A 23,545-nucleotide genomic window follows, 5' to 3' on the forward strand; every position below is an offset into this window, starting at 1 on the left:
CCTAACAGTTTCGGTGGGTATTGTCTACATGTCTTATAGAAACTGTCTGATGACAGCACCTTTTAAAATGGACTCATTTAAACAAGGAGACTTCTGGTAGGGCTTTTCAATTTTGCTTTCTTATGGTAAGAGTGGGGTTGCCAGGCAGTGGTGGCACATGCCTTTAATCCCAGCACTTGAGAGGCAGAGGCAGGCCGATTTCTGAGTTCAAGGCCAGCCTGGTCTACAGAGTGAGTTCCAGGACAGCCAGGGCTACACAGAGAAATCCTGTCTCGAAAACAAAACAAACAAAAAAAAAGAAGAAGAGTTGGGTAGTAGTATCTGCAGTAGTGTTGAGATTGGCCAATTTGGTGATCCCACCTGCTAGTGCATGTTGGGAAAACCCCATAAGTTCTTCATCATAAATGCCATTTCCCCATGAAGGGATTTTCCCTGAATGTGTGTTTCAGGCCGTGAGTCTCTCATTACTTCTTTGTTAGCTTCTAGTCAGTAAGTTCAGCCAGGGGTTGATGCAAATGCTAAACACTAAGGATTCCCCTAACTTTTCTTCACCGTGAACTCATTGATTCCTGGAAGATTTCAAAATCACCTCATCAGTGCTGTGTGTGATCCTACGATCCACACTGCCTTCTGTTGTTTTATTCATTAAAGAAGTAATAATAGCAACCAATGCTTAGTGAATAGTCTTGTAGGCGACTTAAAGAACTAGTTCTCTTTCTTTGCTGTATGTCATATTAGCAGCCTGGGTAACAACCCGATTCTTATTTATATAACTTTTTCCACTCATTTTGGTCTTTATTATTTTTGAGTCATCTCTAACAAGCCCCCTTTCTCTGTAAGTCCATGGAGATCTCAGACAAGGACCAGAGTTAACTGTGCGTTGGGGTGTTTGTCTCTGGTTGTAAGTTGTCCTCAGAAGATTACAGCTTTGACAGAATGAGGGATCTTGTCTCAGTGCTTCCTGGTGCAGATGGACACTTGGAAATACGGATATATTTCCAATTTATTGTCCTCCCAAGCTATACTCTCCATATATATATATCTTGTTGAGTCTGGTAGACCTCTTAAATCTTTCCCTCTGAGTGTGTATATATACATGTGTGTGCGTGCACACACACACACACACACACACACACACACACACACACGCACGCAGGAAGGGAAGTCTAGCTCTCCAGAAGGCTTGGCTGTCAGCTGCATTGCTTTGGGAGCACCGAGAACACTGACACTAGCTGAAGGCTCTGCCCCGTCTGCTCACATCTGCTTTGGATTGTTCCTTGGTCAACCAGGAAAGATGTCCTTGTTATTGCTCTGAAGTGGTGGACTGAACAAGAAAATTTGCTCTTGGAATTGTCCCGATTTTTAAATTAGTGCCACCAGCCCTCCTCTCTTTTCCCACCATGTTTCACATACCCAGCTAATGATACGCTTATTTTAGGATACAGTATCACTACCTTATATAGCCTCAGGCGCCTCATCTCGCCTAGAACAAAGAGTTTCAAGGCTCAAAATCAATCTTGGCCTCTGGTATTTAAACCATCCTAGGCGATGAACATAGGGTTCAAATTAGGCCTCTGCTTTGTATTAAGAGAAAAGGATGTAAATTGCCTTTTGAGCCTGCAGACAAATGCTAACTAACCGGGGTGTTGGGGGTTGGAAAAGACACTTAACAAATTAAGTTGAGTTGCTTAGGAGTGGAGAAATAAATGACCATAGGCTCCACCCATATGGCTTCTGCTGTGTTGGGTGTAACTGCTGTATCCAGTGTAACCAATTTCCTTTGTGTGTGCCACCACACGTGTGTATGTTCATGTGTGTACAAGTGGGCATGTATCTGTGTGTATATGTAAGCCAACGGATTTCACTGGGAATTGTTTAAGTGTTATCCTTCTAGCTACCTATGAACACAGGGTCTCTTACTGGAGCCTGTTACCCCCTGATTAATCGGGGATGCCTGGCCAGCACACTTCCACACCCGCCTCCTTCTCCCCAGCACCGGATTTAGAAACATTTGTCATTACATTTAGCTTTGGGGAATCTTAAACTCAGGTCCCCTTGCTTGCATCGCAAGCATTTCCTGAATGAGCCATCTCTCTAGCCCTTAGTGGTCTCTTTCTGTTATGACTTTGATTTCTTTTGTTTGTTTGTTTTTAAAGATTTATTATCTATCTATTTATTTTTATATGAGTATACTGCAGCCGTCTTCAGACACACACTAGAAGAGGGCATCAGATCCCATTACAGATGGTTGTGAGCCACCAAGTGGTTGCTAGGAATTGAACTCAGTACCTCTGGAAGAGCAGTCAGTGTTCTTAACCACTGAGCCATCTCTGCAGCCCACGACTTTGATTTCTTAGGTAAAAATCTTTATGACATTTATCACCTCTGGTTGAGTCTGTAGGCCATAAATCTTTTCCTATCCTCTGAAAAGGGACTGCTGGCTGTCTCCATCTATTATTCAAGGCGATGCTTTAAGCTGGACATCCAGTGCTCACCTGTAATCTCAACATTTGGGAGCCCGAGGCAGAAGAATTGAAAATTCTCCAACCTGGTCTCAATCTCCCACCCCAAAAGTAATATTTTAACATCTGTATATTTGAAAGAGCATAGTGAATTGTAGGTTCATGTATGCTTACCCTTGGAAGTGTAAATGAAAGATTTCTAAACATTGCAGATATAACCTTCCCTCTAAGATACTGGTCATTCTGAAATCATTTCTTCCCGGGGCTTGTTTTCTGTATACAGTCAGCATATCTACAATTATGCTTTTCCCTTTATGTCACCTCAAGTATCCGATCCAGGATGCTCTGTAAAATCACCGTGTGCCATGTTGCATGCAAAGCAATGTACAAGTACAGGTAGGAAGAATCTTTGATCCACCCTGAATTACTGCATGAATATCCAAATTGCTCTTCCATATCCAAAGCCCCCTTCATGACGTTGGCTTCAGCGCTGCACACCTCCCGCTTTCTCGGGCTTTTAGGATGCCCTGTAACTCCAAGTATTTACTTGCCCTTGTGAGCTCATCAGATCCCATTTGATCCGAGTCTTTCCTCTGCTTCCGTTTGTATGTGACTTGTATGGTTTCACTGTGGTGACATTGCACCAGAGTTTAGTCTATGGCATTCTCCATCCTGGGCCACATATGCCTTTCAGCCATAATAGCAGAGATAAGCTAAGGTCACTGTCTAGTGAGCCCAGCCGCAGAGCGACACGTCCTGGCACTCCAGGTTTTCCAGGTGGTACTGGTTCTGGGGACGCAGGGACCTTTTCTAGCACAGAACATGTACTTTTGCAGAAGTGGCTGGGCTATGCTTCTGCTAACTCCAGGGATATCATGCATGACTTAAAAAGTATAGTCGGAAAAATGTTTTTAAAAGTTCTGCCAAAATCTCATCCACTTTTAGTTATCTAATTTTTTAAAAACTCTATCCTGAGTTTTCTTTTTTCTTCTCGCTGTCCATTTGACTTGACCCTTAAGCTAGACATGCTGAAAGAAGGATGCCAAGTCCATAGTGACAGACAGTGGGGAGTGGATGGACGCCTGGTGCTGGGATGGTGCTTAGTACAGGGAGGGCTTCTTTCTGTGGTAAAGTACTCTAAATCCACCCTGGTTACCCAATTCTGAACGTACCAAAAGCCACTGTCGATGCCCCTTAATTAGATGAAATTATAAAGTGTATTATAAAGAGTGGATCTCTGCTGAGCATGTATCAAGAAGCACAGGATGGTCTCATCTTGTCTTATAGAACTTCTCAAAGCCGGGCAGGGAGGGGAGGGAAGCAGAGGCCCATAGCACCCAGCATTTAGAGCTGAGCTCATTTCACCTGATGCAGCTGTGCATTCTGGGTAGTGCCACAAGCCCCACGCAACACCCAGGGCAGTCCCTTCATAGTCTCTTGTATTCACTTAGCAAGCAAGTTCTGAGTGCTCTGTGCTTGATCATGTTCCCCTCCACCCCCATTCAGTTTCCAGTCCACTTTTCTCTCTTTACCTTCCCAGATCACCTAAGTGTGATCTTGGGTTTGTTTTAGGTTTTGTGTGTATGGGTGTGTGGTGTATGTATGATATCTACATGTGCACATTTGCACCTGCACTAGGAGGCCATCAGATGTCCTGCTCTATCCCTCTCCATTCTTTTGTTTGATTGGTTTTTCAAGAAAGGGTTTCTCTGTATAGCCCTGGCTGTCCTGGAACTAACTCGATGTGCCACTACTGCCTGGCTCCCTCTCCATACTCTTTCTCTTTCTCTCTCTCTCTCTCAAGATTTATTTATTTATATGTATATTATTAAGATTTATTTATTTTATGTAGCTGTCGTAGACACACCAGAAGAGGGCTCTTAACCTCTGAGCCATCTCTCCAGACACACACACACACACACACACACACACACACACCCATTCTCTTCAGACAGGGTTTCTCACTGACCCTGCAGCCGACCTGGCAACCAGCAAACCTTAGATTTCCCCCTCCTCAGCAAATGCCGGTTGGCTACACTCAGCCTTTTAGTGAGTGCTTCAGATTTGAACTCAGGCTTGCACAGGAAGCAGGCTTCATGCTGAGTCATCTCTCTAGCCCCCTGCTTCCTTTTTGAGTCATCCCTGAGATGGTGTCCCTTCTGTAGGGATTGTCATACTGCAGTATCCCCTGCAAGTCCTCCAGACACTGATGTTGAATGAGTGTGTGAAGAGATGGAGGCATTCATTTAGAGTCCTGTATGAGGTGCTGGGAGTATGCAGCAGTAGGCAGTGTGAGTAGCAGAAACAGCAGCTCCTGAGCCCATGTGCCTTTGGAAGAGAAATCATAACTTTTTAGGTACAAAGTAACTGATCAAACCCTGGCTCTGTGCCTTGTTGTTGTTGCTGTTGTTGTAAATCTTGTTGATATTTCTGACCCAAGCCAGTGAGAATCCATCCTTGTTTTAGTCTTTGCTTTATTTTTGTTAGAGTTTTTCCTCCTGTGTTGGTTGATATTTAGTTTATTTCAGTTGTCTGTCCTATAAACAGTAAAGGCTGCTCACCCACGTCTTCCCGCCCCTGCTTCAACCACACATCCCAGGGTCCCCCTGCTACTTCACTAAACTGCCAACAGTTCTGAAAAATAGCCCTCTGCTTGAAGTGTGCAGAAGCTGCCCACAACGGTAAGCAGCTAAGAGAAACCAGAGCACATATTTCCTCCAACTCATTTTTTTTCCAGCCCCTCAAGTATTTGTTAGAGGGAGCTGAGTTTTCAAAATGAGTTCCAATGTTCCCGTGTGTTAATAATTTGAGGTTTCTCCTGCATGGATAATTTAAATGTTCAAAACCAACTCATGCTAAAGTTAAATGCACATTGAACTAGCCGTACTCCTAGCTTACCATATACATGGCAGTGATGGAGAGGGATGTGAGGTAAAGAGCCACTGGCAGGGAAGATGGCCACACAGTGCTAAGGAAACCTCGCTTTACAGTGATGCATTGTCAGGAAGGATGCTGGGCCTGCCCCTGCTAGGCTTGGAAACTTAAACTGCGTTTAAATCATCTTTCACAGCACCACCACAAGTGTCCCACTGCAGATTCTTGTTAGTGATGCCAGCGAGCCCTCCGCACTGAGCTGCCTGGGCTGACCTCAAACTTCGAGTCCTCCTGACTTAGCCTCACCTAGCCGGGGTTACAGGCTTGTGCCATCAAGTCTAGGGTCTGTTAGGATTTTTAACAACCTATCCTACTTGCTTATGAAGAGTTTGGACAATTTTGCTCACTGTGTGCAGACTGTGAGGTGTAATTGGACATTGAAAAGATTGGTGGTATATTCTTCTAGTCCTAGCACTCAGAAAGTCAAGGCAAGAGGATTCTGAGTTAGAGACCAGCCTGAACTACAAGATTTCCTTCAGCTTAGGCTGCCTGTGTGGCCATAGGGAGACTCTCCAGCAAGCCATCAATTGGTATGGCTTCCAGCTGATCCATGGGCATGGCTTCCAATGTGTTCTCCTTCAGAAGCAGCATCTGCTGTTTGTTTTTGAGACATGATCTGACTGTGAAGTCCTGGATGGCCTGGAACCCATAATGGAGACCAAGCTGACCTCAAATCCACAGATAACCAATCTTCCTCTGCCTCCAGAATGCTGGGATTAAAGGCATGAGTTACCATGCCGGTCCATAAGCACTATTTCTTACACACTCACTGTGCTCGAAGAAATGCTAAGTATCATGAAAGCCAGGAAAGAATAGTAGCCTTTTTTAAACATGAATGCTACTCTCCCACCCTCCCATCTCTTCGGCCCCTTTCATGTCCCCCCACTCCTTCTCAACTTATCTCCTCTTTGTACCGGTGTGTGTGTGTGTGTGTGTGTGTGTGTGTGAGAGAGAGAGAGAGAGAGAGAGAGAGAGAGAGAGAGAGTTACTTCTGACCACTTGGGATTGGATAACCCTTGGGGCCTCACCTCTGTCGAAGAGAAGACTGACTCTCCCTCTCTTGGTAGCTTTAATTACATGCAGCTCTTCATCTAGAGGTGGGGCCTTGTGAGATTCCCTCCATCCATGCATGATGGCGTGTCAGCTGTGTGTGTTGTCATTGGACAGGTCTCCTTCAGCAACTCTAATAAGTAGTTCTACAGAAACTACGGAGAAAGAATAGACTTCTCTAAGAGAGGTAGAGTGTTTTTAAAGCTGAAAGAATTACACACACAAGATAAAGAGTCACAGGGGAGTACAGAGAAAGGGGGAGGGGGATTGTCTTAGTCAGTACTCTATTTCTGTGAAGACACCATGACCACAGCACCTCTTATGAAGGAAAACATCTTGTTGGCTGGCTTCAGAGGTTTAGTCCATTAGCCTTAGGGCAGGAAGCATGGCAGAGCAGAGGCAGACATGCTGCTGGAGAAAGAGCTGAGAGTTTTACATCTTGATCCACAGGCAGCAGGAAGTTACAGTGACTTTGACTTCTGAGACCTCAAAGTCTCACCCCCTAGTAATGCACTTTCTCCAGCAAAACCACACCCATGCCAACGAGGCCACACCTCCTAATTGCATCACTCCCTATGGGCCTATGCAGGCAGTTTTTACTCAAACCACCACAGTGATCTAAGAGACTTCACAACAGGGTGTTTATTTCTGTTGACAAATGGCACTGTTTTGGCTGTATCAGACCCTGAACTAAACCCCTGGTGATCAGTAAGCTACTAGCTTCAGCAGCTTGGGTGAGAGAGGTTGGAGATAGAGGTTCTGGTAGGTGGCCATTGACGCAGCAGTGTGAGAAGGCACCAGTCAGTGTTCAGGAGCGACTGACACAGTAATTTAACTGGCTCATTTTTGTGAACCTTTCTATCGTATATCAAAGATTCTGTGAAAAGATGAGAACAAATAAACCTCTTTCCTCTCCACTCAGTAGTCAGTAGAAAGCTTGAACACATCATATAGCTAAGAACAATGTAAGGCAGAGTGGAGACTGGGATGTCAGAGAATAAACAAAAGGCTCTGACAACCAAAGGAAGCAACTGATATGGTATTTTCTGCTGGAAATCAGTTAAAGCTTCATACAGGAAGTAATATTTGACTGCACCTTGAAAACGGATGACATTTTAAAGGTGGGAGAGACAGGAACAGGCCTGGCACAGACAGGAAGTATATAAAGAAAGGCATATAAACACAGGATGTGGGCCCTCTAGTACTGAAGATTAGCCAGGGGTACTCAGGAGAGCTGGGTAGGGTGGGGCTGGCTGTGATGGAACTTAATGACAATGCTAAAATAGAGAGCTGCCTCTTTTTTTTTTTTTGAGCAAAGAGATAACAGGATCTGATTTTGTATGGCAGCCATTGAGCTCTGAGTGAATAGCTTAGGAGGTGTAAAAGGTAAGATTCTAAGCAAGAGGGGCTGGAGAGATGGCTTAGCAGTCCAGAACACTTGCTGCTTCATTGTGAGGACCAGAGTTCAAATCCCTGCACCTATGTGAGACAGCTCTCAAAGAGGCTGTAATGCCAAGAAATCCAGTTTCCTCCGCTGGCCTTTATGGGCACTCATACAAACTTGGGCATACACCCACATGTAAAAGTATTTTTTTATCCCCTGATGTAAATGTTGCTTCGGAGGCTATTGCCTCTGTCTGCTAACCTAGTCCTGGAAGCTTCTAGCCTCAGTACGACCTAATCTAGGCCTAGAGTGTTTTCAGCCCCTGAGACTTGCTGCTGAATAAGCTCACCCTTTCTAGTTCTTTCTGAGCTGTAGCGCAAACACTCTCCAAGCTGACTGATTCAATCTGGCTCCCCCGCCCCCTCCCTCCCTCTCCTGAGAGTTAGGCATATCCTGTTCTGTCAAATCATTCTCTGATTCATCACTGTGTCACTTTGCCACTCAATTTGACATCACTTTCCACATGGGCACTTCCTTCCACAAACTAAACTTAACCTTCATTGTTTGAGATTAAAGGTGTATACTAAGGGTGTGTCTGTGTCCATCCAGGTAGATTAAAGGTATGTGATGAGACTGAGCCACACCACAACTAGAAATAGGATTTTCCAGTAAATAACACAATCGCAGAGTTCACAGTGTGATCAGATATCCTGCAACACCCATACCCCCACACACATGATTTTTGTTTTAAGTTGACAGATGGAAACAACATGGGAACAAAGCCAGTGTATTTTCTTTTAAGATTTTATTTCTTTATTTTATATATATGATAAGTACACTGCAGCTGTCTTCCCACACACCTAAAGAGGGCATCAGATCCCATTACGGATGGTTGCGAGCCACCATGTAGTTGCTGGGAATTGAACTCAGGACCTCTGGAAGAGCAGTCAGTGCTCTTAACCTCTGAGCCATTTCTCCAGCCCCCAAAGCCAGTGTCTTTTGTAACAGAGCATGCAAAGATAGTCTTAACCAGCAGGTCCTCCGTGGGAGAATTCTCTGGCTAGTTAGAGAAATGCACAGGGCAGAAGGAGAAGGGCAAAAGAGTTGGAGAAGGGAAAGGGGCTCCAGGGAGGTAGGTATGTCGCCTTAAGATTGCTGCAGGGAATGGAAAAGGCAGGGAGAGTGCCAGGAGTTCAGGGCCAGCCAGGGAGGCTGGGGTGTCCTTGGGGTAGAGTCCATCAATTAAGAAGTTTTCCAGCATGGGTCTCCCCTCCTTCACCTTTCCTCTGTCCCTCCTCTCCCTTTTCCAGGTGCACATGAACAAGGCAGGTGACCCAGTCCCAGCGAGCTCAGATGGTTCACTGCCTACTTCCTAGATTTGCTCTTTCAGCCTGGTGACACAGCTCTGTGTTCCGCTAACCAGAGACCAGTGCCTGCTGGGATGCTGACATGAGTGTTGTTCCCTTGCTTCTCTAGACTTTGGCTTCAGCAACCTCTTCACTCCAGGGCAGCTGCTGAAGACGTGGTGTGGCAGCCCTCCCTATGCCGCCCCAGAGCTCTTCGAAGGGAAGGAATATGATGGGCCCAAAGTGGACATATGGGTGAGTATGTCCCGTCTTATCACCTGTCCCCTCTGCAGATGACAGCTGTCCTGTCATGTGGGAGTGCAGAGCACGTTCACCTGCACTTGCAACCCCAGTCTCCCCCAGCACCCAAGTCACATGAGCCTTGGCTTTCAACTACTCCCTTTGCACCTGCAGAGGACCCCTGTGAGGGCCTGAGCAGAAGATGGCTGTGGCAACAACAGAGATTACCTTTTCTTGAGAGGCTGGGTCTGAGAAATGTTTGGAATCTCACCCTAAATTCATGTCTGGAAGCAGAAATGTTACCTGCTCTGAAGACAATTGACTTTGACACTGACCCATATTATATCCTAAAAAGAGGACAAGTTGGTCCCATCATCTGCACATACACTAATGGTCTCTTTTGTTTCCTCCAATGCTATTAACCGTCCGTACTCTCTGTTTGGGCTACAGAGCCTTGGAGTTGTCCTCTATGTGCTGGTGTGTGGCGCCCTGCCGTTTGATGGGAGCACACTGCAGAATCTGCGGGCCCGCGTGCTGAGTGGCAAGTTCCGCATCCCGTTCTTTATGTCCACAGGTAAGGGACCCGCCAGCATAAAGCCATGACTGCATTCACGGAGAGGCAGGCATGTGGAGTAATTTCACAAGTGCAGTGATGCTGGGTCAGTGGCCATTTGGCTGCTCTCTAAGCTGCAGCTGCCTCAGCTCGTCCAGGAGGCAAGGTTCCTTAGGAGCGAAATAAGCCACCTGCTTTGGCTTGGGGATCGGGCTCTGCTCAGTATCAATTCATCTGAGCTGTTGTACCTCAGTCTAAGACGGCTAAGGCTTTGCACGGCCCCTGGCATACAGATTAGATTAACTGCTGTGTGAGTCACTGGTGCCATCATGGTGCTACAGTGGCATCAGTGCGTGTCACCTGTCCTCCCCACAGCCTCCACTGGAGTGCCAGAGCTCCGCGGTTGGCACTGATGCCCAGGACAAAGCAGGCTTTCGTCTTTGTCTTCCTATGGTCTCATTTCCTAGTTCTCTAGTTCTCCTTCAGATTCTAACTATTTAGGAAAATTTTTTAAGTAAGCAGACAATAGGATAATAGCTTTTTGGAAATTTTAACACTGAAAACGGATACCAGAAACCCAGATGTTATAGTTAGCAGACAACTCAGAACCTCTGGGTTTGGCTTCAGTTTGGGATGTGTTTAGTTGGTTGGTTTGGGATTTCTTTGTCACCATTTCTGTGCATGTCTGATCCACTATAGACAGTGTTACCTTTTGTCTAGCTACTTTCCTCTTAAGGAGAGCATGCACACCTTTAGAATATGTAGGTGGAGTGTGGGTTCCGTTTAACTGAGTCAGCTCAGAACTGATGACTTAGAAGGTCATGTGTCAGGTGATGATAATGCTAAGGAAAGGGGAAGAAGAAACCTTTAGAATGGTGGGTGGGAGATCGTTCAAAGAGGAACAGTTGGAAAACGTGACATTTCAGGGACAACTGGAAACGAAGGATACTGGAGGATTACTGCCCGAAGGCCCCAGGGAGGGAGCAATTGGGGTGTGCCTGAAAGGAGTTGAGCATGTAGACTCTCTGCTTTTACTCTGCTGGAATCGGAAGAATTAGAAGCTCTCTTAAAAATAGAGAATAATATGGTTAGACCTGTGGGGGTTTTCTAAATTTTTATTACGAAAACTTTTTAAAAATTGAAAAGATTTTTTTCATCAGCTTTTAAAGACAATCCCTGTAGTTGCTACACTGCTTGTTGAAAGGAGAGTGCAGTGCAGTGCTGTGTGGTGCAGTGCAGAGCTATGTGGAGTAGTGCAGTGGCATGTACTATCACGCAACACAGTGCAGTGCTGTGTGGTGCTGTGTTCTAAGGCACAGCACAGTGTAGTGCAGTGTTGTGTTGTGGAATGCTGGGCAGTGCAGCTCAGTGTAATGGAGTGTTGTGCAGTGCAGCTCAGTGAAGAAGCCTGGTTGGTAGGAGACTTAGAGAGCATGTTCCCAGACTGAGGAATAGAGTGATTTGGGACGGATCGCTGCTGCACACTACCTGGTTGATGTGTCAGAGGAATTTTACAGACATTAGCTCCCTTCAGTATTATGAGCTATATGAGGTTGTTACCCCACTTTGCAGGTGGTGCCACATCCAGGAGAGTGTAAGCAGTGTCCCCATGTAGAACAGCTTATTAGTGGCTAAACTAGAATTTGAGCCAAGGCAGTATGTCTCAAATAATGTTTGATATTGCATTTAAGGTAAGAAAGAATAGTTACAGGTAACCCCGAGATTTGTACCTGAGCAACAGAAAGGATGAATTTGCTACTAAATCAAGGATAACTGAATCGTCAACATTTTGGAGAGATGTTTTTAGAAATGTCAAGTTTGTGGTGCCTATTAGCCGTCTAAAAGACTGTTCTGGTCAGCAGTTGGAAAGGAGAGAGTTGTAACTGTCAAAACTGGCCTCTTTGAGTGTCATAGAATATACTCTAATGCTACCAGGAAGGCTCGCTCTCTGTGCCTCTCAGGATGGTTAGAGATGAGGAAGGTGACAAGGGCCAGAAGAATGGTTAGGGAGGAAAGCCAGAGTCACTTGAAGACAAGTGAAGCTGCCCCAGGAAGCTGAGGTAGAGGACAGAGAACTGAGTGCTGGATTTAGAGGAATGGAGCTCCCTGGTGGGGTTTGGTGCCACTGCCACGGGAAGCTGATCCATGCACACAGTAGGACCGAGTGCAAGGCACAGGAAAGGGGGAAGCCTTGACTCTTCCCAGTTTGACTGTACAGTGATGGAGACAGAGAAGTGTGCTCTGGGGGGCTCCAACCCTGGTCATCAGATGTCCTGCCAGTAGCTGCATTTCCTGTTGTCATGGTGACTGCATTTTACCATTCCCTACTAAGGAAAAAAATGAGGACAGTTTTAGGTTCACTGCAGAATTAAAGGGACAGAAGATGTTCATATGCCCCCTGCCTCACTTCCCCTCCCACACACATACACACACACATATGCACACGCACGCACGCACACACACACACACACACACACACACACACCCCTTCATTCAGAGCCTGTCATTTACAAGAGGGTTCACTGTCAGGGTTGTAAATTCGCTGGGCTCTGACAAGTGTATAAAGGCATTTATCCACCATGATCCTGTCAGACAGAGAGCCCCACCTCTGGGATGATCCTGTGTGCTCCCCCCATTCCTCCCATCTTTCTCTCCCCACTGGTGATCATCGTCTCCATACATTTTTACTTCCGGGATGTGATATGGTTGGAAGTGCCGTTTTACGTTGGCCTTCCACTTAGGAACATGCACAGGCATGCAATGTCTCTTGTGTCTTGCTAGCTCATTTCCCTTTACTACTGAGTACTCCCTTGCCTGAATGTACTACAGTTTATCCTTTTGCCCACTGATGAGTGTCATGGCTGCTCTCCAGTTTTGACAGTTTGTAACTGAGATTGCTTTGATAGCCTTGTGCGGATTTGTGTATGGACACACGTTTTCGGCTCACTTGAGTAAGTGCCACGGAGCATGCCTGTGAGGCCATATGGTAAGAGCTTGTTTAGATTTGTAGTAGACTGCCAAACGGCCTTCCCTAGAGCTGGGCTGTGTTGTTGTAAATAAGAGTTCTTACTGCTGCCCGACTTGCGGCTTTTGCCTGATTAGCCTGTGGGGCGTGGTCCCCTTTCACATGTGTGTGGTGTTCCTTTCATGTGTAGTTCTGAAGTCTGTGATCCTGAACATCCTTGTATAGGTGTCTCATCAGGTCTTCATTTTTTATTCCTCTCCAACAAAATCTCATAGTGTTTTTCCAAGCTGCCTTTGAACTCCTGGGCTTACACAGTCCTGCCTCAGTCTCCTGAGGATCTGGAATTGCTCGTTTATTTATTAGGGTTTTTCACTGTCTTCTAAACCCCATTGTTTCTTACTGCTTCTGAGATCCATTCCTTCTGTCCCCTAAGTATACTCTTAGTCATCTCTGCCAGATTTTTCGTTCTCTCTTAAGCCTTACATCTCCTCTTACCCAAATGAGCTGTCTGAGCCATCTCGTTTACTGCCATGGCTTCACCGATCCCTTTTGGGGACTGCTCCCAATTAACTGTCTCCAAATTCTCTCCTGAGGTCTAGGGCCACAAATATCCATCCATTTGCTATTTAGCATCTTTAAAAAAATTATTTTCCTTGTTTTGTAGTACTGAGACTCGAACCCAGAACCTTGAGTATGTTAGGTGGGCACCCTGCCCCTGAACTACAACCTGTTACTCAGTGTCTTCCTTTAACATCTTGAAATCACATTCACTGAAGCATTTTCCAAAATGAACTTTATTCCCTATCCACAGTTTTGCTCTATTTGGTGTCCCTGGTGTCCCCGTCTGAGGCTTGGCAGAAACAAGTCTTGATTGTTTCTTCTCTTATCACCACCAGAGCCAACTGGTTAGTAAAGGCTGTGCAGTCAGTCTGCTATTCCAGTAACCATGCTGTCATCTTCTCTTGCCTAAGTTAGACTTTGTCAAATCTGTGGATGCTGAGTTCCATCCTTGTCTTCTCCATGTTTCTGCGTGACCTTGGCAGACACGAATAATAAAAACTACACCTCACATGCAAACCTCACAGGTACACGCATACAAACGCACAAATCTGATGATATCATTTTATAGTTTAAAAATGTTTCAGCAGTTTAACATTGCCCTAAAGTTTACTGCTAATGTGTCTAAAGCACTGAAATTCAAGAATTTTTACTACAGCCATGATAAAAAAACATACTTTATACTATAACTTAGAACACACACATATATGTTTTCAAAAATCAAAATATATTGTTTTGAGACAGAGTCTCTTTCTATAACCCAGGCTGATTTTAAACTAAAGAACCATCTCGCCCAGTCTCCTGAGTGCTGGAGTTGCTGGCAGTCTAGCCTGATCGAGTGCTAAGCCGATGATCCTGAGGGTGATGGTCAAGATTGTTCTCTGGCCTACACACGTGCATATTCAAGAAAAGGCAAATTCAGATATTTTCCGGGGTTTTTATCTTTCTGAACCTTGTCTTACTACTATGACATTTATCAAAATATACTGTAATTGGAGGCTAGAGTGGCTCAGCAGCTCAGAGCATTGTCTGCTCTTCCAGAGGTCCTGAGTTCAACTCCCAGCAACCACATGATGGGAGCTGATGCCCTCTTCTGACATGCAGGTATATATGCAAAGTCATGTACATGAGAATAAATTGGTTTTTCGAGACAGGGTTTCTCTGTGTAGCCCTGGCTGTTCTGGAACTCACTTTGTAGACCAGGCTGGCCTCAAACTCAGAAATCCACCTGCCTCTGCCTCCCGAATGCTGAGACACATATATTTTTTAATCTTAATTTATTTCTTATTGTAATTGATTCTTTCATTATAAGCCTTCCACACCAGACTCTGAACTTAAAGAATATGCAGAGAAAGCCTCCAGCCTTCCCACAGTTGTTTATAATCTAGCAGTGTCTGGTACAGCAGCACTTCCTACACACTCTTCTGTGTCAGAGTCAACTGCACCGACCTTGTGTTCCAGGGGCTTTCATTGACTCTTAAAATCAGGCTGCTGGTGGTGCAGGCCTTTAACCCCAGCCCTGGGAGGCAGGTAGATCTGTTCAAGGCCAGCCTGGTCTGCATAGTGAATTAAGACCTTGTCTCAGCCCGGCGGTGGTGATGCATGCCTTTAATCCCAGCACTTGGGCAGAGGCAGGCAGATTTCTGAGTTCGAGGCCAGCCTGGTCTACAGAGTGAGTTCCAGGACAGCCAGGGCTACACAGAGAAACCCTGTCTCAACCCCCCCCCCTCCCAAAAAAAGAAAAGACCATGTCTCGAAAAAGAAAAATGAGAAATGTACACAATTGTGACTTCTTCTGTAGCACCTCACCCCCGCCCCCTCCCCCAGTCCTGTTTTCTCTTGTTCTGACCTCAGGCCCTGGGCTTTAGTCAGGATAGTGTTTGTCCTTTCTCAGACATAGCAAGCACACTCTGCTGTCCCCTCAGGTGGGCACTCTGAGGCCTCTATTGACACCGCCCTCCCCACTGCCACCAACAGCTTCCATAATTGTGTTTGTCTTAACCCTTGTCTCAGCTCCACATGCTCTAAATTGTTTTCCCACCTCCCATGTCATCATTGTCGTTGTTGTCGTCATCATTGTCATCATTAGCTGGCAGGGATGAGCGGTTTTGGATAAGTTTTGTTCACTGCTATATTCCCAGGCCATGGGGTAGTGTCTGGTGTCTAAACTCATAAAGATGTATTAAAGGAGGGAACTCATACACAGGTTTGTTAAAAATACAGTCTACGGGGGTGGGGGTGGGTACGGCCCACCAAAGCCCTTCCACAGGAAATACTCTCACTCAAACAATATCAAGAAATTACATTGTGCGTGTCTAATCTCAGCACTTGGGAGGTGAAAGCAGGAGGCTCAGGAACTGAAGGTCATTAGCTGCTCAGTGAGTTTGAGTCTAGCCTGGGCCACATGAGATCCTGTTTCAGTCCTTGCTCCACCCTTAAATACACACAAAAATAACTACATTTCTCTAAGGCTAGAGTTTGTGAAGTATTTTCCTGTATTTCGTCTGCTTTAAACCCTGCAGCTGTGCTCTGGAATTGTTACTATATACTATTTTCCTGCTTGCCGTGACGTGTAGAGAAGTGAGTTGCCTTGTAAAAGCCACACAGTTCACCCCAGTCAGCCACTCCTCGGATGCTGTATTGTTCTGCTCAACCTCACTGTTATAAAAAAGGGGGGGGCAGGTCAATAAACCACTTCCTCTGCTTTTCCAGTGTCCACAGTATTTCCTGTGAGGAGTTTGGATATCCTCCATCTTCCACCCCAGCCTCTCAGACCATGCAAGGCTCTTCAGGCCTCCCCAAAGCAGGCTGCTGAGCATAGCTCCTGGCAAATAACCTAGCTGCTGAAACCACGCTCCTAGTGAGTTATCATGAGTGCTGAAAGGCTCTGAGAATGGCAGCGTGATTGTCCCAAATAGTGATACTGTATAATCCCGGAGAGGAGATTCCCCAAGTGAATGAAACAATGCTCTGTAAGATGAAGCACAGAAAGCAAGAACCAGTGGAGGAAAAGAGCTGGCGGTCACCATCTTACTGCATGCTCGTTCTCATCCTCAGCGATGTGCATGTGCTTAGCTTTATCCTGTACCATAGACCTGAATCCCAAGACTCATCAGAGGCTGGTACTATCCATATGGTGAGGCACAGAGGAAAAGGAAATCATAGGATATTCCTTCAAGCATCATGGAGTTCAGTTTCAAGGGAAGTACACTTGAGAGTCTCACCCGGGGTCCTCTTTCTGTCTCTGGGCATAGCTGTGACTCACTAGACCTGGAATTAGCTCTTCCTGTGGAGGTCGAAGCTGTCAGGTCTGCTCTCCCTCTTTGTGCTTCTGTCTCTTTCCTATAGAGGGCAGTGTGGGTGAAAAACAAGACCTGTTCTCTGCTGTCACCACCTTGGCCTGAGCTTACTGATTTCTGTGAAAAGATGTAGAAACTCAGTCAGGGCTGAGAGAGCTTTCCACATTAGCCTGTGAAACACTAGAAGATCCTTTCCTCTATCTTTTATGGCCAAGTCAGACTCCAGAGTGTCTCCAGCTGGGAGATCAGTCTCTGAAGATGGACACTGTTTCTATAGTAACTGTGGGATGAAGTTGTCTTCTCATAGTAGGTCAAAGCTTGTTAGACACGAGTGTTCTTCCATAGCTGTCCTGAGATCAACTAAGGTCACATATTGTTACATGGCATTTGTCATGGGCTAATGAGTGTCATGAGTGGGTTTTAACTACCTAGTTTATTATGGCCTAAAACAACCAGATGTGTTTTACACAGCTGCATCTTCTGGAACCTAGAGGCACCTGGCAGGAATTACATGTCTTTTCAGTGACAATTTTGAATGAAATATGGAAGGAATCACAACGTTGGTCTTATGGTGGTGGATACCACTCAGGAGACAAAGGCAAGCAGATCCTGTGAGGTCAAAGCTAGCCTGCTCTACATAGCAAGTTCCAGGACAGCCAGGGCTACATAATAGAAACTCTGTCTCAATGTCCCAACCTCCCACCCCACCAAAAAAAGGAAAGTTGAGAAAGGACTTACTACTTAACTGTAGACTCTCCTGTCGCTTCGGCATTGTACTATTAAAGTGAGAGGTAGCTCCCCACCGATGGTTGGACACACTCAGGAAACCAATTGGCTTTATAATCTCTTGTTATTATTTTGTAGATGACTAGATCAAGTGACTTCTGGTTAGTTTGCAAAGGTATTTTGAGCCAGTCATCCCGGCACTCAGGAGGCTGAAGCAGGAGGAACATAAGTGAGTTGGACACCAGCATTGGTTACATAGGAGGTTGGAGGCCAGACGGGGTTACATAATGAGACCATCTCACAGCGAAAAACAAAACAAAACAAAACAAACTATTTGATTTACTGTAATTTGGCTCTCCTAGTCTCTGATAAATCATGTTTGTTACAAACCATGTTTGTTTTGTTTTGTTTTTAAGGTTTATTTATTTTTATTATGTATAAAGTGCTCTGCCTGTATGTATTCCTGCAGGCCAGAAGAGGGCACCAGATCTCATTATAGATGGCTATGTTGGAAATTGAACTCAGGACCTCCATAGCCATCTCTCCAGGCCCAGACCAGTGTTTTTGAGTGAAGCTTCTTGGATTGACCCAGAGCTCAGAGCTGTCATCCAGGGAGCATTTCAGCCTTTGCCACAAGATGATAAGGGGACTCATTTCCTTGAGCTCATATAAAATGAGACCTGGTCTAGCCAGTGTCAGCAGTGGCCACATCTGACTCCACCCACTGATGGAAGCCAGCAATATACACATTTGGTTACTAGATTCACTCCCTGATAATACATTTTTAAACCCTTGGATATGTGTTTTGCCTTATCCTCTTGTTAAATACCACCTATGAGCAAATATAGTCCAACCATTTACTTAACGGAAGGAAAATTAATTTACCATGAAGAAACTGCACTGATGCTGAGTGCATTGAGATCTCTTGTGGGCAATATTTTTGAGTCCTTATTGATTAGACTTCATTGGGACTTAATTAGCTGTAATATTGCATAAGCATTTTATCACTGGGAATGCAGATCCCACTTACATAATGCTTCTGATGGAGAATATGGCCTACAGCTACTGCCAGAAAGCTTTCACTTAGAGGAAGGTAACTCTGCCCTATCCGAGTACCCATCAAGAACCACACAGTGTCTCCCTGGGCGAAAGCACTTTGTGGAGAGGAGCAAGAGTGGGAATGGGCGTCACTTGCCCGAGCTATAAGTGCAGAGGCACGTCTTTGGAGGTCTGCTCTCCATCCAGGGAGAAAAACCTGTGGTGCTTTGGTGTCTATCCACCTGGGAACACATCTCAAACCAGAGAGCTGGGTGTGGTGCCACACCTGTAATCCCAGCACTTGGAAGGCAGAGGCAAGAGAATCACAAGTCACCCTCAACTATATGTAAGTTTCAAGGGCAACCTGGGGTCTATGAGACCCATTTTAAGACAAAACAAAGCTAGACCTCATCCGAGTGAATCAGGCCTCGCCCTAGTCCCATGAGTTTATCTAAGTTTCTAGAAAGCCAGGGATGAAGGTCCTTGATAGTGTTCCAGTTATAACTATACCTTTCAAGCAAACTGTTTTCTGATTTATGGAAAGCCTTTATAGAAGAATAAAGAAAACTCCAAGTAGAAGAAGCTTGATTCCAGAGGTTGGGTGATAACTAACTTTGGGTTCCTGTGCACTAGGCACAGTTGATTTAACTACTTAGTTCTCAGCAGGCTCTAACTATCCCGTGAGATATGCTGAATGCTGGGTTGTTTGATTGGTATAAAAATGAAGGCATAGCAAGGATAAGAGATGCTCACTTAGAAAATGCTAGAACTAACCTTTGAACCTTAGCCCTCTGACCCCAGAGAGTTCCTAACCATTCTCAGTTACAGTTAGTTCTCGTAAATAGATACCTGGTAAGGTTTTCAGAGTATTTGGAGAGTCCTGGAGAGGATATCAAAGAAAGCATTAATAGGAGGCCACGAGATGGCAGTGCAGGTAAAGGCACTTGCCACAAGGCCTGGGGGCTTAAGTTCACTTACCAAGACTGCCCCTGCCCCATGCCCACCTACACTAGAGCTTAAATACACATTTTTAAAACTTCTTAATTAATAGCACATACTTTAGACTCTGGGAGATTTCTAGCTCCAGCCAACCTCTTACCAAAGCTGTCTTGGTTAAAAACCAAAACACAATGCTATTTTAAGAATAGATTTAACTTTTCATTATCTGTATAGAGATGATGACAAACTTTATTTTCTGTTTATAGAGAAAAGTGGCAGAGCCAGGTTTGATGGTGCATGTCTACAGCCCCATCAGCTGGAGGGATGAGAGCAAACTAGTGCCAGCCTGGGCTATATAGTGAGAAGTAGTTTCAAAGACTGGGAGGGGAAGAGACTGAGAGACCAAGCCAGGAGGGAATCTGAGAGGATATGAGAATGTTTTATTTGCGGTTTTCTTTCTGGAAAAAGTAGTCAGCATTACTGAGACACTGAGTCACAAACATCTGAAGGCCTGGAGCGCAAAGCACCAGACTCCTAAAGCCATGTAGCTCTCTGTGCAGAGGCTCCTCACAGCCCCTCTCCATCTGCGCAGCCAGCTCTCCTGTTTTGATCCCTGACCTGGTCAGAGCTTGCGAGTAACAGAAGCTGACAGCAGTGTGCCAGCTTGCATCCAATTCTGACATGCAGTTTAACTGTTTGAAGTTCTGAAAGTTGTTCATTATCCACAGAAAGGGATGTTTTAGAGATTGGACTGCCGGTTAATTTTTGTTCCCATTTTGGATTTTGAGATTTAGAAAAATAGAGCTGTCTAAAATTTGGATTGCTATAAAAGCAATCTATAACTAAGGAGTAAACATTGATGGGAAGCATGCTAAAATTGTCCAAAATATAGACTTTGGTGCTGAACACTTGAGAATCCCATATGTATTTAAACATATGTATTGAGCATATGCCTTGTTGACTGGAAAGACTAAGAGAAACTAGACCAAACACCTTCTTGTACACACTTAGAGGAAGCATGGGTTTCTGGGTAATTGTTTCTTACACTCTTACAATGCCCTCTGGCAAACAGATGGCTTCTCTTTCCACCAGCTCAAAGAAGCTGTGCGCGTGCAGGGACCTGGCACGTCGTTTCTTTGAGACTGTTCCTCTGCACAGACCCCGGAGCAGAGCTTTATGATGGCACTACTTGAAAGGTTCAGGGATGGCAGGCTTTCCTTCATGGGGTCAGCCCAGAGATGCTGGCATCCAGTCCCACAGAGCTCAGTTCTCCTTGTATGATTCCTTGATTTGCAACGCCTGTCTCATCCATCCCCCACAATCACCAGAGCTCAGGCTTCAGTAGGACTGTTCATCTTAGCCACTGACCTCATTAGCAGGTGAACACGGGTACACACACACACACTCCTCACACATGCGCGCGCACACACACACACACACACACACACACACACACACACACACACACCTTTCCATGTTCTCTTGCTCCCAGTCTCGCACACACTCGCTGTCAGCCCACCTCACAGTCCTTGTCATCTCATTAGTAGTTGTGAGCATGCCCTCTACTGCTTCGTTTGGAACCTGCTTGTAGGTGAATAGTGCCGCAACAGCCTTTGGAGCTCACACAGCACGTCATCAGCTGGATGCGAGAATTGTTTGGATTTGTTTTTCTAAAGCTATGCTGGGTGCTACCTCAAACACTAAAAATGGTCATTGTTTGTTTGTTTGTTTGTTTGTTTGTTGAGGCAAGGCTTCTGTGTAGCCCAAACTGTCCTGGAACTCACTCTGTAGACCAGACTGGCCTTGACCTCAGAGATCTACCTGCCTTTGCCTTCCGAGTGCTGAGATTAAAAGGGTGTGCCACCACGTCCAGCTTCTAATAATGTATTTTTAAAGGTAGTGTTTAGATTAAGAATTCTCTAGGGGGGCTGGTGAGGTAGTTCAGTGGATAAAGGCCCTAACTACACAAGCCTGCTAACCCAAGTTTGTTTCCTGGACCACTAACCAGTCCATCCTCCCTTAAAGGTGGAAGAGAATGAATTGAATTCACAAAGTTAGCCTCTGACCTCTACACATAGGCCATGTATGCATGCATGTGTGTGTGCACACACAATAATAATAAAATAAACCACCCCCAGAAATCCAAATGCTTAGAAGACTGAGGCAGGAGGACCATGAGTTTAGGATTAACCTGAGTCTGGCTTATCTCAAAAAAACAAAGAAAGGACAACAATAAAAATAAACAGACTCTACTGTTTAGTATCTGCCTAAGTTTCTTAATGTCTCAGTTTTAATTTCTTAAAAAATGTAGATTATAATAGGTGTCCTGTATAGGTTGAGGCTTTACAGGACGTAGTACTCTGCCTACCACACCATAGCCAACCATGATAATATGGGCAGGAATGTCTCTGCAGGAATCACTCTACTGACATTTCATTTCCGTCTCTCTGGTTTTGACCCCATACAGCAGCACACCTAAATCTTTAGTAAAATAATGGTTTTCTGGCAACTCCAGCTTGAAGGGTGGGAATGACTGTTCTGTTGTGACTTCTTAGGTATTTCCATGGTAGTCAGCCTCCAAGTGAACAGGCAGAAGCCATTGTTCTCCAGGTCTGTTGCTTTTGGTTTGGGAACAATATTGAGCACGCACTTGGCCTTGATGACCTCCTGTCTGGGCCCCTAGGTACTGAGGCTCTAGGAATACACCTCCACAGCTAGCCTCTGAGGACGGTGCTACAGCTGTCAGCAAGGTTTATCAGTCACTGATGCGCCTGCCATTTGGGAGGACCTGGCTCATGTTTGGACATTGATGCTGTTCTGAAAGGTGCAATTGCTGTCTTGGAAGCTTCCCATTCTTCAAACATGAGTCTGTGAGTCTGTGAGTGACAGCAGGAGACTACCATGTGACGCATTTCTAGTGAAAATGAGATTACTACATCATACACAGACCATTCCTTTATCACTGTCACAGAGTTTTGAGAATTGGGGGTAGGTGACCAAGGAGTTCCTTATGTCCCCTTGTTATGCAGAAGAGTGATCTGTAAAATAAGTAGCTGTGACCCTCTGGGAAGGGTCAGTGAGGAGCCACTTTGCTGGGGCGTCCTGAAGAGCCGACAGGTTCCCTCTGCTCTGCTTCCTTCTCCGTCTGCTCACTTGAGTATCCTGTGGTTGTAGGTTTGAAGACGGTCATTGCCTTCATTTTCACATCCTTTCCATATTTTGTGTAGAATAACGTGTCCAGAGCTCGCCTGAATTCAATTTTATGAGCTATATGATACTGAGAAAACGTGGCTTGATGCTGAGTTCGGCCATGTTTCACCCTCTGCAGCAGATGAAATGTGTTAGCTTCTGACCGTCGGCCAGTTTCTGCTCCATGTGACAGCTAGGATCAGTGCTTGCCCTTGTGCCACCGACACAAAACAGAGTCCCTAATCTGGGGAAGCTATGAAAACTCTTTGGCTCCTTGAACAATCAAAGATTAATACAAGTTTGTGTACATAATTTCATAATTCCTTGTGGTTTTTTTGTTTTTTGTTTTTTGTTTTTTTTTTTTGTAGTGAGACTTTCAGGGTCTCTTAGGATAAAATCTGTTAAGGATGACTGAGAAGAAGTTTCAGAAGCCTGGAGTTGAGATTTGCACTGGGACTTATGACAGGTTATTTTGTTTGTTTGTTGTTGTTTAAAGAAATTGCCTAGGAGAAGAACTCTTTGTTTTAAAGCAAGCCTGTTACAGACATTTTTTGGCCTTGGCCCCCTAATGTCTTACATGAAATTTTGTGCAGAAAGACCAAAGGAAAAGAGTGGACTGCCATCTAGAGGCTTGAACAACAATGTTACAACTTCAAAAGCTTAACCGGCCTCTGTGTACTCAACTTTGTGAATTAAGAACAACTTTTTTCTTTCTTCTTCTCTTTTCTTTTCTTTTCTTTTCTTTTCTTTTCTTTTCTTTTCTTTTCTTTTCTTTTCTTTTCTTTTCTTTTCTTTTCTTTTCCTTTCCTTTCCTTTTCCTTTTCTTTCCTTCCTTCCTTCCTTCCTTCCTTCCTTCCTTCCT

The 23,545-nt window shown here is 45.1% G+C and overlaps 1 protein-coding gene across 2 annotated transcripts in view; it reads left to right on the forward strand.

The window, feature by feature from the left end:
* The window catches only part of Sik3 (SIK family kinase 3), a 211,375-nt gene that overhangs the window by 155,746 nt on the left and 32,084 nt on the right, over positions 1 to 23,545 (forward strand). For both annotated transcript variants that reach the window (NM_027498.3, XM_006510590.3), the window contains exons 5-6: positions 9,307 to 9,431; positions 9,867 to 9,990. In NM_027498.3, coding sequence (NP_081774.3) covers positions 9,307 to 9,431; positions 9,867 to 9,990 — 249 coding nt within the window. The remainder of the gene's footprint in view (positions 1 to 9,306; positions 9,432 to 9,866; positions 9,991 to 23,545) is intronic.

The sequence above is a fragment of the Mus musculus genome, chromosome 9, assembly GCF_000001635.26.
Source record: "Mus musculus strain C57BL/6J chromosome 9, GRCm38.p6 C57BL/6J".
In the NCBI taxonomy this organism is placed as follows: domain Eukaryota; kingdom Metazoa; phylum Chordata; class Mammalia; order Rodentia; family Muridae; genus Mus; species Mus musculus.